General features: G+C 37.0%; 1 protein-coding gene across 2 annotated transcripts in view; it reads left to right on the top strand.

The window, feature by feature from the left end:
* The window catches only part of LOC135094567 (uncharacterized), a 62,646-nt gene extending 51,853 nt beyond the window's left edge, over window positions 1–10,793 (top strand). Inside the window, exons 7-8 of one of the 2 annotated variants that reach the window (XM_063994776.1) lie at window positions 11–184; window positions 10,351–10,793. In XM_063994776.1, the coding sequence (XP_063850846.1) occupies window positions 11–184; window positions 10,351–10,599 (423 nt within the window). In that variant the 3' untranslated portion in view covers window positions 10,600–10,793. Of the gene's footprint in view, window positions 1–10; window positions 185–5,630; window positions 5,786–10,350 lie in introns of those variants that run through there. The other variant, XM_063994777.1, reaches the window with a different exon arrangement.
* The last annotated feature ends 5,794 nt before the right edge of the window (window positions 10,794–16,587 follow it).

Raw genomic sequence — 16,587 nt, 5'->3', positions numbered from 1 at the left:
TGCCCAACAGTATCTTGAGTACGCCACAAGAGACTTGGCGGAGAAGAAGAAGCGTGACCTGCGAGTGTATAGCGGCGGCTGGGGTGTATTGAAACTGGACGATATCAACGGCAATCCTGTGAAAGTGTTTCTGAAAGTGACTGATGAAGAGCAAGTAGTACCTGCACCAGCAATTACCTGGAAGGTTCGTGCACACACACACACACACACACACACACACACACACACACACACACACACACACACACACACACACACACACACACACACACACACACACACACACACACAGACACACACACACACACAGACACACACACACACACATATATACATATATATATATATATATATATATATATATATATATATATATATATATATATATATATATATATATATATATATATATATATATATATATATATATATATATATATATATATATATATATATATATATATACTCGTATATATATAGAGAGAGAGAGAGAGAGAGAGAGAGAGAGAGAGAGAGAGAGAGAGAGAGAGAGAGAGAGAGAGAGAGAGAGAGAGAGAGAGAGAGAGAGAGAGAGAGAGAGACTCGGTATTATACGTTCCTGGTTCATACCTCGAAGCGCAAAAAAAAAGTCCTAGAGTGGCTGGCGCGTAATGTTCTGCTCGGTGGAGACGATTATCGCAATAACAACCTTCTTGTCTTCCAAGAATCTCTATCCCAGCCTCTATGATAATACACAGGCGTCCGGCCACCACACTCGTGTTTATTATGCCACACGGGCCTCCCTTGAAGAGTATTTTCTCCCACGACATTGCCTACCATCAGTTGCCCTTATCTCCTTTAGTAAGTTAGGTTGAAGTGCTGGGTACATAATAACAAAAAAACAGGATACTGTGCTCATAACATTTAATCCTATCCTCTCCCGCCCACTGCCTTACCCACGTAGGAAGTGCTTTAGTTACAATACTGACAGTAAGGGTAACGGAGCCGTTGGGTTCCACCTTGCAATGGCTGATGATGAGTTAACGTTACTGGGAAGAGGATAAAAAAATGCGGGCTATTGATATATCAAGACATGATCACTAACGATATTATGAAGCTGGGGAACAGGAAGTAGAATTTGGAGAATTAGGTAATCAGGTGAGGTTGCATAGTTCTCAGGTATGCGCCACATGTGTCTACTCGTTGATATCATGGGGACGCACCCTCATACGTTAGAGCATGGCGTACGTCTGAAGAGGATGAGGAACGGATTATGTCATAAGAGGGGGTGGGGGAGGTTGCAGAAACAGACACCTCGACGATAAATTTTTTTTTTTTTGTAGCAGGGACACTGGCCAAGGGCAAAAAAATCCCCAAAAAAATCCAAAGCGGTAGAAAAAATAGAAAGATAAGTGTCCTGAAACATCCCTCTTGAAGGAATTCAAATCACAGGACGGTGGAAATACAGAAGGAGGCAGGGAGTTCCAGAGTTTACCAGAGAAAGGGATGAATGATTGAGAATACTGGTTAACTCTTGCATTAGAGAGATGGACAGAATAGGGATGAGAGAAAGAAGAAAGTCTTGTGCAGCGAGGCCGCGAGAGAAGGGAGTTAGCAAATTAGAATGGAGTCATGCAGTTAGTAAGATCAGGAGAGCAGTTAGCATGAAAATAGCGGTAGAAGTCAGCTAGAGATGCAACATTGCGGCGATGAGAGAGAGAGGCTGAAGACAGTCAATTAGAGGAGAGGAGATGATGAGACGAAAAGCTTTTAATTCCACCCTGTCTAGAAGAGCGATATGAGTGGAACCCTCCCAGACAGGTGAAGCATACTCCATACATGGACGGATAACGCCCTTGCACAGAGTTAGCAGCTGGAGGGTGAGAAAAACTGCACAGAAGGAGCGGCGATCTGAGGTTCATCTCCAGCTGAGGGATGAGGAGAACTGTAGTCCGCCGTGCTTCCATCACTGCCATCATCTTAGCCATTAAGTGGTAACCTCGGCACTACTATGTAGGGAACATGAATGATAGGCGAGGTAATACTGGCTAGGGCCGTGAAGTGAATTATGATTATGAAGGGATTATGGAAGTGCTTTGAACAGTTAGCTGCTTTCATTAAGAGGATGAAGGTACAGGAGAGAACAAACTAAGCATGAGTTTATATATATATATATATATATATATATATATATATATATATATATATATATATATATATATATATATATATATATATATATATATATATATATATATATATATATATATATATATATATATATATATATATATATATATATATATATATATATATATATATATATATATATATATATATATATATATATATATATATATATATATATATATATATATATATATATATATATGAAATCCATGCTTAGCTTGTTCTCTCCTGTACCTTTACACTCCTAATGACGAAAGCAGCTAACTGTTCAAAGTTAGGTCCCCGAACACATTCGAAAGCGTTAGTCAGAAATACTGCATAATTGTCTTGAAGCCTCCCTCTTGAAAAGTTGAAGTCATAGGAAGGGGGAAACACAGAAGCAGGCGGGGAGTTCCAGAGTCTACTAGAAAAAGGGAAGAATCATTAAGAATAATGGTCAGTCCTTGCATTAGAGAGGTAGACAGAATAAGAGTGAGAAAAAGAAGAAAGTCTTCTGCAGCGAGGCCACGGGAAGAGGGGAGGCATGTAATCAGCAAGATCAGATGGTATGAAAATAGTGGTAGAAAATAGCGAGATATGCAACACAGCGGCGATGAAAGAGAGGCTGAGGACAGTCTGTTAGAGAAGAGTTTCTGATTCCACCCTGTCTAAAAGAACGTTATGAGTGGAACCACCACTCCATACATATTAAGCATACTCCATACATGGACGGATAATGTCCCTTTAGAGAGTTAGCATCAAAGGAGCTGAGAAAAAATGATGGAGCCGACTTAGAACACTTAACTTCATAGAAACTGTTTTAGCTAGAGATGAGATGTGAAGTTTCCAGTTTAGATTATAAGTAAAGGATAGACCAAGGATGTTCAGTGAAGAAGAGGGGGGGCAGATGAGTGTCACTGAAGAGGAGAGGATAGTTGTCTGGAAGGTTGTGTCGAGAAATTGAGTTTTTGAGGCATTGAATATTACTAAGTTTGGTCTGCCCCAATCAGAAATTTTCGAGAAATCAGAAGTCAGGCGTTGTGTGGTTTCAATGTGTGAACTGTTTATTTCATGAAGGGTTTGGCATCGATAAAAAGAAATGAAAAAGTGCAGGGTGGTATCATCATGGTAGGAGTGGACAAGACAAGAAGTTTGGTTTAGATGAGTTATGAATAACAGGGTGAGAGTGGGTGACAGAACAAAACCCAGAGGAACACCACTGTTAATAAATTTAGGAGAAGAACAGTGACCGTCTACCACAGTAGCAATTGAACGGTCAGAAAAGAAACTTGAGATGAAGTTACAGAGAGAAGGATAGAAGCCATATGAGGGTAGATTGGAAATCAATGCTTTGTGCCAGACTCTATCAAAAGCTTTTGATATGTCTAAGGCAACAGCAAAAGTTTCACCAAAATCTCTAAAAGGGGATGACCAAGACTCAGTAAGGAAAGCCAAAAGGTCATCAGTAGAGCGGCCTTGACAAAGCCCATATTGGCGATCAGAAAGAAGGATGTGATGTGATAGATTTTTAAGAATCTTCCTGTTGCGGATAGATTAAAAAAAAAAATAGATAGGCAGGAAACTGAAGCAATAGAACGGTAGTTTGAGGATTTAGAACGGTTATCTTTTTAAAGAACAGGTTGAATGTAGGCAAACTTCCAAGAAGAAGGGAAGGTAGATGTTAATAGATTGAGCTGAAAGAGACTGAATAGATAGAGTTGAAAGAGACTGTATAAGCAAGGTGGAAGCACATAGGCACAGTTTCGGAGAACAATAAGAGGGACCCCATCAGGTCCATAAGCATTGCGAGGGTTTAGGTCAGCGAGAGCATGGAAAACGCCGTTGTGAAAAAATTTAATTGGTAGCATGAAGTAGTCAGAGGTTGGAGGAGACGGAGGAACAATCCGTGAATCATCCAAGGTAGAGGTTTTGGTAAAGGTTTGAGCAAAGAGTTCTGCTTTAGAAATAGATGAGATGGCAGTGGTGCCATCAGGTTGAAATAAAGGAAGGATAAATGAAGAAGCAAAGTTACTGAAGATATTTTTGGCTAGATGCCAGAAGTCACAAGGGAGTTAGATCTTGAGAGATTTTGACACTTCTTATTGATGAAGGAGTTTTTTGCTAGTTGGAGAACAGACTTGACAGGATTCCGGGCAAAATTATAAAGCGCATGAGATTCAGGTGATGGAAGGTTCAAGTACCCTTTGTGGGCCACCTCTCTATCACGAGAATAGGTTGTGTTAAATTAAGATTTGGAAGGTTTAAGATAAAAAGAGTGTAGAATGTATGCCTACATGACATACACTATCATCTATGTTATGTGCCTAGCACACAGAGACGGGTCTCTGACACGGAAGCAGTGGTCATTCTAAAGAAAAATCAGCATAATACCTCATCAGGTCCTCCCAGTTAGCAAAGGCCAGAGGCACCTCCGGTTTGGGGATTCCTGAGGAGGGATTGGAGCGATGGAACAAGATACAGATATGAGATTGTGGTTAGAGGAGCGCAGGGGAGAAGATGGGATAACAGCATAAGTAGAAGGATTAGAGATTAGGAAAAGGTCAAGAATGTTGTGCGTATCTCCAAGACGGTTAGGAATACGAGTAGGGTGTTGCACCAGTAGCTCTAGGTCATGGAAGGAAGCAAAGTTAAAGACTAGCTCACCAGGATGGTCAGTGAAGGGAGAAGAAAACCAAAGCTGGTGGAGAACATTGAAGTCTGCAAGAATGGAGATCTCTGCCAAAGGGTAGAGAGTCAGAATGTTTGGAAGTTTGGAAGTTAAGTAGTCAAAATTTTTTTTTTTATTGTCAGAGGAGTTAGGTGAGAGGGATACATCACAGATAAATGTAGTTTAAGAGTGACTCTGTAGTCGTAGCCAGATCGTAAAAAAAACTCGCAAGATTCAAGAGCGTGAGCACGAGAGCGGGTTCAGTCGTTGCGCACATAGACGCAACATCCGGCTTTGGATTGAAAATGAGGATAGGGGAAGTAGGAGGGAACAGAAAAGGGGCTACTGTCAATTACTTCAGACACCTGTGTTTCAGTGAGGAAAAGAAGATGAGTTTTAGTAGAGGAGGGGCGGTGTTATACGGACTGAAAATAAGATTTAAGAACGCGAATGCTGCAGAAGTCAATGAAAAAAAAAGTTGAGGGGGGTATCAAGATACTTAGGATCGATACCAGAAGATCAGTCCGACTTGGTAACATTTATAGTCCCCTCCTCAGATATGGACTCTGATGCTGGTGAAGGATTCGCCATTATAATTTTAAATTTTGAGTGAAGAGTGTGTATGTAATTAGGTGACTTTAGTTTTGTGTGAAGGAAGAGGTTTTCTTTAGAGGGCAGGCTGTGACTGGCCCCTTGTGTTGTGAGACACAAAGGGAGACGTTCAGTGAGGTCACAGCTGGGTTTAATGATAAGTTCACAGAACTCCCTGATCCAGTACTTTAGACTTCACTGGGAGTAATTATTGTTTCGACAGGTGTCTACTGCCTCCTTTAAGGGAGTGTCAACGAGCTCTTCAGCCTAAATTTCCAGAGAAATTTGGGTCGAGAAGGCCACCCCTGCGTCCCAGCCCCTTGCCTACCCAGGTGGATCCTCTTTAAAGGGGAAAAGAATGGCAGCACTAGACTGGGTTCCTCACCTGCCCATGAACGTTGTATGTGCAATAAAGTTTCACACAAAGCTCACTTCACACATAGCATGGCGAAAGTACTCGCTGTGGTGAAATGCAGAATGGCAAAATGAGAAAATACTCAGACGTAGTAACATGAGGTTAGCTTTGCCCGCGTGCTGACACTATTGACACCATTACTGAAGAACTTCAACCGGAAAGACGTATTATTTTTGACTGAACAAGTGTTATCTTCCTTTGCCTCATTATGTAGTCGTCGGTAGAGATATTAATAGAAACGTAATTATAACAGTGTTACAAATTTTGAAGAAGTTTGTTTCTTCATGAATTTCAGTGTTTGTTTATGAAGTTTGAAGTGCTGATTGCAAAAAAAAATGATATTAATATCTGCATAGCTTCAGTATTTATGATAAATATTTCAAAAATAAATTTCCCATATTTATTGCTGACTAAACTGAGAAACATAGTCCATTACTTGATACTGTTACAAAGTTGGCAGTTATAAAGTTGCACATAGATGATAATCACATGGTCAAAGCACAGTACATGATGTATGAATAAACTAGAAGTGAACATTGGATCGTCTTTGTCTTTTGTGACATCTTCCATCTTCTCGAAAAAGATTCCATACATAGTCTCCCATCATTGCCTCATTCTACTCTCCCTGATAGCGCTTCTCCCTCAACTGTATATCCTGATGGAAACGTTCTCCATGCTGTTCTGACCAAATCCAAGATTTGGGCGGAAATTGTTCAAGTGGGAATGCAAATAATGCAGTTTTAGTGACATTTTACATCCCATGATGTGGTAGCTTTCAACCTGTTCTGAAATCAGATCTTCATAGTTCTCAGCCCTATTTTTGCATAGAAAACCATTGACATTTTTTAATGCGCCTCATGCCCGTTTTTCAATAAGTGTCATCTTCTCCAATGACTCTGAGGACAGCATTCTTTTAACTTGGGATCCCACGAACATACCAGCAGCTACTTTCGCCTCTGACAGCTTAGGAAACATTCCACGTATTTCGGCATTGCCATAACAATTAGGTTTAAAGCAGTCACAAATTGCTTAATGAATTTCATGTGAAGTGGGGGGAGCAGGATCTTCTCGCTGGAGATAAGAGAACTGTACTTCACATTTTGGATACCAGGCTGAAGAGATATCCTTTCAGCCATTCACACTTTAGGTAATGGTTATCCCCGTCACGACTGTCCCACAAGCACAGACAACAAGGGTGCTTAGTATATTCACCTCAACATCTTGAAGTCACTGCAAAGTCTCAGACATAAAGTAGAAACGTGCAAAACCTTCATGTCGTATTCGGTACTTCGAAATTTTCACAGCTGTGGCTAAGAGATTCCATTCTTTCAGTCCTGATGCAAGCAACTCACGCTTGCTCACTAGGTCATCAAACTCTTGTTCGTCTTGAAAATGAGGCGAGCATTCTGCTTCCCAGTCATCATCGTGATGCGATATATCGACATCGGATGTAGATTGCAAAGTTGGACAAACTGTAACTCCTTTCCGTATGGAATTGATGAAATTTAAGATGAAATGCTTGAATAGTTGAGTTTCTTCTTGTAATTGGGCCTTTTATACAAAGATACATCAACCATGCAGAAATAACAATCTTTGACGTGGTTTGTTGGCTCCCGCCAAATTCTAGGAGTTGCAAATGGTATGGATTTCCTTTTTCCGCACAGCCATCTCTCTAGAGTAGACTTGTAGGAATCACAATCACATGAGGACCCCACAGCCTGTCCTGGTCTCCGATTGCATACCGAAATATTGTTCATATGTGGTGTAATATTTTGTACCACTTGAAATACTGTATTTCACTTGTTTTGGGAAAATATTGCCCACAAACTTTACAAAGAGTCAGGTTTGCAATGTTTTGTATACATTTTCAATAGTATTTGAAACAGAGAAAAAAAATAATAAACATAAACTACGGAACTGTAGATGAAAAGGAAAAGGTAAAAAATGAGATTGGCCAAAAATTGCAAAATATTGATGCTACAGGAAAACTAATGTTACCATCATATTCAGCGTGCTAGATTTACACAATAAACATTTTTTTTTTGTTGCATGGTGTAGTCAGAAGCCATTAGATAATGACTAAAAGGATACAGGGGATGAGGAGTATTCCTTACGAAACGAGATTGAAGCTGTTAAATTTACATTCTTTAGAGAGACGTAGGTTAAGAGAGGACCTGAGAGAAGTTTTTAAGTGGTATAATGGTTATAACAAGGGGGACGCATGCAAAATTCTTAGGACCAGTAACCAGGATAGAACAAGAAATAACGGGTTCAAGCTTGAAAAAATTAGTTTAAAAAAGAGATAGAAAGAAATTGATTCTCGAATAGAGTGGTAGATGAATGGAATGGACTCAGTAATCAGGTTGTTAGTGCTGAGTCATCAGGAAGCTTTAAGAGAAGATTAGACAAATTTATGGATGGGGATGATAGGTGGAAATAGGTAGGTATATTTCATAAAGGGACTGCCACGTGTAGGTCTGATGGCTTCTTGCAGCTTTCCGCATTTCTTATGTTATGTTCTAAACAAAGACGATGTGGCTTGTTATATTTCCCTTGTTTCTGGTATCTGTTACCACTACTATACGCATTATCTCCCCACAGCAGCATTCTGCAACGATTCATCACCATTTAGTTTGTTCCTGAGATAGATCAACTATTTTCTTGCTGTGCATTTCCATAAATAAATCCCCATTACATGCTCCTCCGCCGCTAATTTGGCCGCCGCCAACAGCTTCAGCGAGTGTCGTCTGCTATAATCCCACATCTGGACCCAGATCACCTACATCATGATCTGAATCATTTAGATCAGGTTAAATCTAGATCAAGATGTAAATATAACTCGGACCGCGCAACCAGATCTGAAACGGATCACGGTGAATAGAAGACGCCTTAAAAAAAGTCTCAGTCTGGACATGTAGGATAACCAGGGAGTCTGAATTCATTTACACGCTCTCCTATGCCACGTACACTAAATCGCTCCATGCATCATCAGGCAAGTTGCGTCTTCTCACCTCACATGGAAAAGCCGGTGTCATGTTTGTAGTTTTCCGCTCCTTGTTTACAAACAGAAGCCAAATTGGTGTGAACACTTTATAGGGTCTATGTCATTCTCATTTTGACCAATCATTTAACCATCTGTAGTCATGTTGTTGTGGTCAGCACCAAACATACATATTTATCTGTTTGTAAACTTTTGGTTCTGAGCATCTGCAGCTCCCGGGCAGACAACCACGTACAAGAGGTCAGCTAGGAACACATGTTGTCATCAACATGGCTGAGAACCTGGTTAAAAGATTAGCAAAATATAGGGATGAAATAGAGCCTATAAAGTGTTCACAACAGTCAAGCTTTTGAATAAACAAAGTGCGGGAAAGTACGAACGCGATTCACAATACGTTCTGCACGGAGATCAGTAGATAGTCAGTTGGTATACATCTGCCGATGGCAATGCCGGTGTAGGTTCACTCGAAGTCTATTTAGAACTCAGGATCAGGGTATGCGTGAACAGCATGCAAGATGTACGGTTCAATGCCTTATTTGCGCCCTGCCGTCACGGAGGGAGCATATTCTCGCTGCTCTGAGGATGAATTCGGTTTAGATGGTATATTCGGCTCATGGTTTCTTAGGACTTAGTATTTCTCTAAATACTTAGATATATTATTTTCGTGTCTAATGTTCTTACATTTTATGTGATCTTTGTTGCTCCATTAAGGTCTTCTTTTAGTTTCCAATGGACCACACTTGATAAGGGATAGATTCGCTTGTAAACACTATTACCTCTACTCTTTCGCCATGTTAAGTGTTTACAAACGTATTCGTCCCTTATCGAGTGTGGTCCATTGAAAACCAAAAGGAGACTTTGAGGCAACGAAGATCACACAAAACATAAGAACAATAAGCATTAGACACGAAAATAATGTATCTGAGTATTCAAACCGTCTCAAGAAGCCATGAGCCGAATATATCATCTACAGAATTCATCCACAGAGCAGCAGGGAGATGCCCACTCCGTGACGACAGGGCACAAATAAGGCATCGAACAGTACATCTGGCATGTATGTTGTTCATGCATGCGCTGATCCCGAGTTTTGGATAGACCTCGAGTGACCTTAAATGGGATGTACGTGATGTGGGGCAGGGCAACCGCGGTCATGAAGTACTCTGCCGGTTGCCGTTGCGTAAATTTTGTGTAACTATGTACACAGCCTTGTTTTCAATTTCAGTGTCGTTAAATATTGGCTTAAATACACATTTTCAGACCTGCAGACCACCCTTCAAATTTATTACTGATGACAGCATACAACTAGCTCGACCTGGCTTCACAGAAGTAGGCTTTCCCATGTCAGAGTTAATGCTTTTATCATGAGTAATATGTGCACAAACACACACACACACACACACACACACACACACACACACACACACACACACACACACACACACACACACACACACACACACACACACACACACACACACACACACAGACACATACAATGACAATTATGACTTTGTTGGTCCCATACAGGTGGTTCACGACGAGTACAGTAATTGTGCAGTGGCCGTTGTTGGCGTCAATAACCCCCACCTCACCAGCGCTCCTGCTACTCTCTGTGAAAACATATGTCCTTCTCTTCCCTGGATCGATTTTGACGTGAATGATATGACAGCTGGGTACACATACTGTTGCTCCGTATCAGACCTGCGAGCTGCAGTCCCACATATTCCACAAATCGGGAATGCCTGCCTTCTGAAACTCGAAGATCCCGGCTGCTAAGATTTACATACACCACCAAATTTAGAGAATATGAAGCAAAGACAATCGCAGTATTTCAGAATGGAGAGTTAAATTTTTAATTGTATCATGATGTACTAGAAGTGTAGCGACAACATATTGAAGAACTTTATGGTTATGATTGGTTTGATTGGTAATCTTAAAAAAAAAAAAAATAAATAAATAATAATAATAATAATAATGATAATAATGATAATAATAATAATAATAATAATAATAATAATAATAATAATAATAATAATAATAATAATAACAATGATAAATAAATAAATAAATAAATAAATAGATAAATGAAAATAAATAAATAAAAATAAAGAAAAGTATAAATGAAAAAAAAAAAAAATCAAGAGGTGGCCGTCGAAGACAGAATCCAATAAAACATTCAAGGTATATGTGTTTACTTACAAATCGAAACAGAAGTGAACACCGATTTTTCTTTTTTTCATACATTTATAAATTTTCATTATAAATATTGTGATATACTGTACGTACGTAACTATTCGTGTCAGTAACGTGCAAGATATTCTCGGAAATTCAGCATTAATCCACATAAGGTAAATCCACATAAGGTTGTCTTCACAGCAGTTATGGTGCCTTACACATAGACATTTATAAGGATCATATATATGTATAATGTAACGCAGAACAATTATTGAGAAATTATTTCTCTTCTCTTAACAAAATTTATAACTCAGTCATTTCGTGTAAAGAAAAAAAAAAAAAAAAAAAAAAAAAATATATATATATATATATATATATATATATATATATATATATATATATATATATATATATATATATATATATATATATATATATATATATATATATATATATATATATATATATATATATATATATATATATATATATATATATATATATATATATATATATATATATATATATATATATATATATATATATATATATATATATATATATATATATATATATATATATATATATATATATATATATATATATATATATATATATATATATATATATATATATATATATATATATATATATATATATATATATATATATATATATATATATATATATATATATATATATATATATATATATATATATATATATATATATATATATATATATATATATATATATATATATATATATATATATATATATATATATATATATATATATATATATATATATATATATATATATATATATATATATATATATATATATATATATATATATATATATATATATATATATATATATATATATATATATATATATATATATATATATATATATATATATATATATATATATATATATATATATATATATATATATATATATATATATATATATATATATATATATATATATATATATATATATATATATATATATATATATATATATATATATATATATATATATATATATATATATATATATATATATATATATATATATATATATATATATATATATATATATATATATATATATATAAAGCAAAATTATTAGTCAATTTAAATTTGCTGAGAAAAAACAAAAATAAAAATTATCAGTAGCATTATTATCAATTTTCTTTCTTCCTCCTAGAAAATGTAATTAATGTAGATAGAGTCATTATAGAAATATATATATATATATATATATATATATATATATATATATATATATATATATATATATATATATATATATATATATATATATATATATATATATATATATATATATATATATATATATATATATATATATATATATATATATATATATATATATTGAGAATAAGAAGCTGACAGATATTTCCATAACTAGGGAGATAGTGGAACAGGAGATAGATAGGCTAAAAAAAGTTCAAGTCACCAGGACCTGATGAAATATATCCCAGAGTACTTAAGGAATGTAAAGAGATTATTAGGGAGCCGTTAGTTTCTGTCTTTAGGAAATCACTGGAGTCGGGTGAGGTACCAGTAATGTGGAGGCAGGCTAATGTAGTACCCATCTTTAAGAAAGGAGATAAAACTTTAGCGTCTAATTATAGACCTGTCAGCTTAACTTCAGTTGTAGGTAAAATGTTAGAGTCAATAATAGCGAGGAACATTAGGGAACATTTAGACAAACATAACTTGATAAATTAGTCACAGCATGGCTTCACGAAGGGGAAGTCTTGCCTGACAAACTTGTTAAGTTTTTACAGTAGGGTGTACGAGGAAGTAGATAATGGTGATAGTTATGATATCTTATATCTGGACTTTAGTAAAGCATTTGACAAGGTACCCCATCAAAGGCTCCTGAGAAAGGTTAGGGCACACGGGATAGATGGGAAGGTGTTAGGCTGGATAGAGTCATAGCTTAGTGACAGGCGACAGAGAGTGGTAATAAACGGCTCGAAATCCGAGTGGGGTCATGTAATTAGTGGGGTGCCACAGGGATCAGTATTAGGGCCATTGTTATTTCTAATGTATATCAATGACTTGGATAGTGGAATTAGTAGTGATGTTAGTAAATTTGCGGATGACACAAAGATAGGTAGATTAATTAGGTCAGAATCGGATGCCATCGCCTTGCAGGCAGACTTAGATAGAATGAATGAATGGACGGATAGATGGCAAATGCAATTTAATATCAATAAATGCAAAGTGCTTAGCGTAGGTAGAGGAAACCCACACAATAGGTACACATTAGACAGCCAAACTCTGGTAGGTACAGGGTACGAGAAAGATTTAGGAGTTATAGTTAGCTCTGAACTCCGTCTAGGGAAGCAATGCATAGAAGCCAGAAACAAGGCAAATAGGGTACTAGGATTTATTTTTAGGAGTGTTAAAAGTAGAAGGCCGGGAGTAATATTAAAGTTATACTTGGCGCTGGTCAGACCTCATCTAGACTACGCGGTGCAGTTCTGGTCCCCACATTACAGGAAAGATATAGGTCTATTAGAATCAGTACAGAGGAGAATGACTAAAAGGATACAGGGGATGAGGAGTATTCCTTACGAGGCGAGGTTGAAGCTGTTGAATTTACATTCTTTAGAGAGACGTAGGTTAAGAGGGGACCTGATAGAAGTCTTTAAGTGGTATAAGGGTTATAACAAGAGAGATGTAAGCAAAATTCTTAGGATCAGCAACCAGGGTAGAACAATATATAACGGGTTCAAGCTTGAAAAATTTAGGTTTAGGAAGGAGATAGGGAAAAATTGGTTATCAAATAGAGTGGTAGACGAGTGGAACGGACTCAGTAATCATGTAGTTAGTGCTAGGACACTAGAGAGCTTTAAGAGAAGATTAGACAAGTTTATGGATGGGGATATCAGATGGAAATAGGTGTGTTTCATACAGGGACTGCCACGTGTAAGCCTGGTCGCTTCTTGCAGCTTCCCTTATTTCTTATGTTCTTATGTATATATATATATATATATATATATATATATATATATATATATATATATATATATATATATATATATATATATATATATATATATATATATATATATATATATATATATATATATATATACATATATATATATATATATATATATATACATATATATATATATATATATATATATATATATATATATATATATATATATATATATATATATATATATATATATATATATATATATATATATATATATATATATATATATATATATATATACTGTGCTCAATAAGGAAAATTGCACATTAACATTAATGGGCAGAGTATTTCTTACTGGCCAAGCCGAGTTGCTCATTAACGTTAATGTACATTTTGGTGCCCCATTAATGTTAACGGATAAATGATTTTTTATCAATTACTTTACATATCATGTCAACTAAGTTTGTGCCTGGCTTGACTTGCAAACACAGTGTAAGAAGATACACACATAATTCAATAATTATATATTATATTCAGAATTCCTTACAAAATAGTAGTCGTCCCGAATAAGAGAAAGCAAGGAAAAAGTGTGGTGTTAACAGAAAGATAGATAGATAGATAGATAGAGAGAGAGAGAGAGAGAGAGAGAGAGAGAGAGAGAGAGAGAGAGAGAGAGAGAGAGAGAGAGAGAGAGAGAGAGAGAGAGAGAGAGACTTGATTTCTGCTAAGGTCATTCTATTCAGGAACTCTAAACACACATGTCTGTTTTCGTAAATTTTATCCTTATTCCCCCACCGCCGCCACCGTGTGTGTGTTGCTTTTGAACATAAACTATTCTGCGTCACGTTCTTGACAAATTAAGAGATTATTTTTCCGTGTTTTATCATTATTTAATTTCCTGCCGGGGAGAGTTTACACATAATCGTTTTATCAGCACCGGAAGTTCACTAAATTTGACACATCACCAAAAGAACAGCAGCCTCTCTCTTAAGTGCGTCATCGTTATTCTGCAACTTTTTGTACTATATATTGTGTAGATGTAGTAGTAGTAGTAGTAGTAAGGAGGAGGTAGTAGACACCTGCCGAAACGATAATTACTCCCAGTGAGGTATAAAAGCACTGTTCAGTGAGTGCTGTGAACTTATCATTAAACCAAGCTGTGACCTCACTGAACGTTTCCCTTTGTGTCTTACAACACAAGAGGGCAGTCACAGCCTGCCCTCTAAAGACAACTCTTTTCCTCCAGACAAAACTACAAGCACCTAATAACACACACACACTTCATTCAAAAATTTTAAAATCATCATGGCAACTCCTACACCAGCCTCGGAGTCCCCATCTGAAGAGGGGACCATAAATGTCCCCAGGTCGGACTGCCTTTCTGTCGACGACCCTAAGTGTCTTGACACTCCCTTCAACTTTTTCTTCATTAACTTCTGCAACATTCGCAGTCTAAGATCTAATTTTCAATCTGTAGAACACCACCTCTCCTCTTCTAAATCTCATCTTGTTTTCCTTACTGAAACTCAGGTGTATGAGGCAACTGACAGTAGCCCCTTTTCTGTCCCCTCCTACTTTCTCTATCCTCATTTTCGATCCGAAGCTTGATGGTGCGTTTATATGCGCAATGACTTAACCTGCTCTCGTGCCCACCATCCATCTGGTTATAACTACAGAGTCACTCTCAAACTGAATTTATCTGTGCTGTATACCTCTCACCTAATTCCTCTGACTATAAGAAATTCTTTGGCTACTTAACTTCCAAAGTGGAGCACATTCTGACCCTCTTCCCTTTTGCAGAGATCTCCATTCATGGAGACTTCAATGTTCACCACCAGCTTTGGCGTTCCTCTCCCTTCACTGACCATCCTAGTGAACTAGCCTTCAACTTTGCTATCCTCCACGACTTAGAGCAATTGGTGCAACACCCTACTCGTATTCCTGACCGTCTTGGAGATACGCCCAACATTCTTAACCTTTTCCTGACCTCTAATTCTGCTTATTCTGTCACCCTTTCTTCTCCATTGGGCTCCTTCGGTCACAATATCATATCTGTATCTTGTCCTATCGCTCCAATCCCTCCTCAGAATCCCCCTAAGCGAAGGTGCCTCTGGCGATTTACCTCTGCTAGTTGCGGGGACCTGAGGAGGTATTTTGCTGATTTTCCTTGTAATCATTACTACTTCCGTATCAGAGACCCGTCTTTGTGTGCTGAGCTCATAACAGAGGTGATAGCGTCTGGCATGGAGGCGTACATTCCTCACTCTTTTTCTCGACCTAAACCTTCTAAACCTTGTTTTAACACAGCTTGTTCTCGTGCTATACATGATAGAAAGGTGGGCCACAAAAGGTACTTCAGCGTTCCATCACCAGAATCTCATGCACTTTATATTTCTGCCCAGAACCATGCCAAGTCTGTTCTCCAACTAGCCAAAAAGTCCTTCATTAACAGAAAGTGTCAAAATCTTTCAAGATCTAACTCCCCACCTGACTTCTGGCATCTAGCCGAAAATATCTCCAATAACTTTGCTTCTTCTTCTTCTTTCCCTCCTTTATTTCAACCAGATGGCACCACTGCTATCACATCTATTTCTA

Source organism: Scylla paramamosain, chromosome 46, assembly GCF_035594125.1.
Source record: "Scylla paramamosain isolate STU-SP2022 chromosome 46, ASM3559412v1, whole genome shotgun sequence".
Lineage (NCBI taxonomy): Eukaryota > Metazoa > Arthropoda > Malacostraca > Decapoda > Portunidae > Scylla > Scylla paramamosain.
Note: the sequence above shows the minus strand (reverse complement) of the source record. Positions and strands in the feature narration are given on the sequence as shown.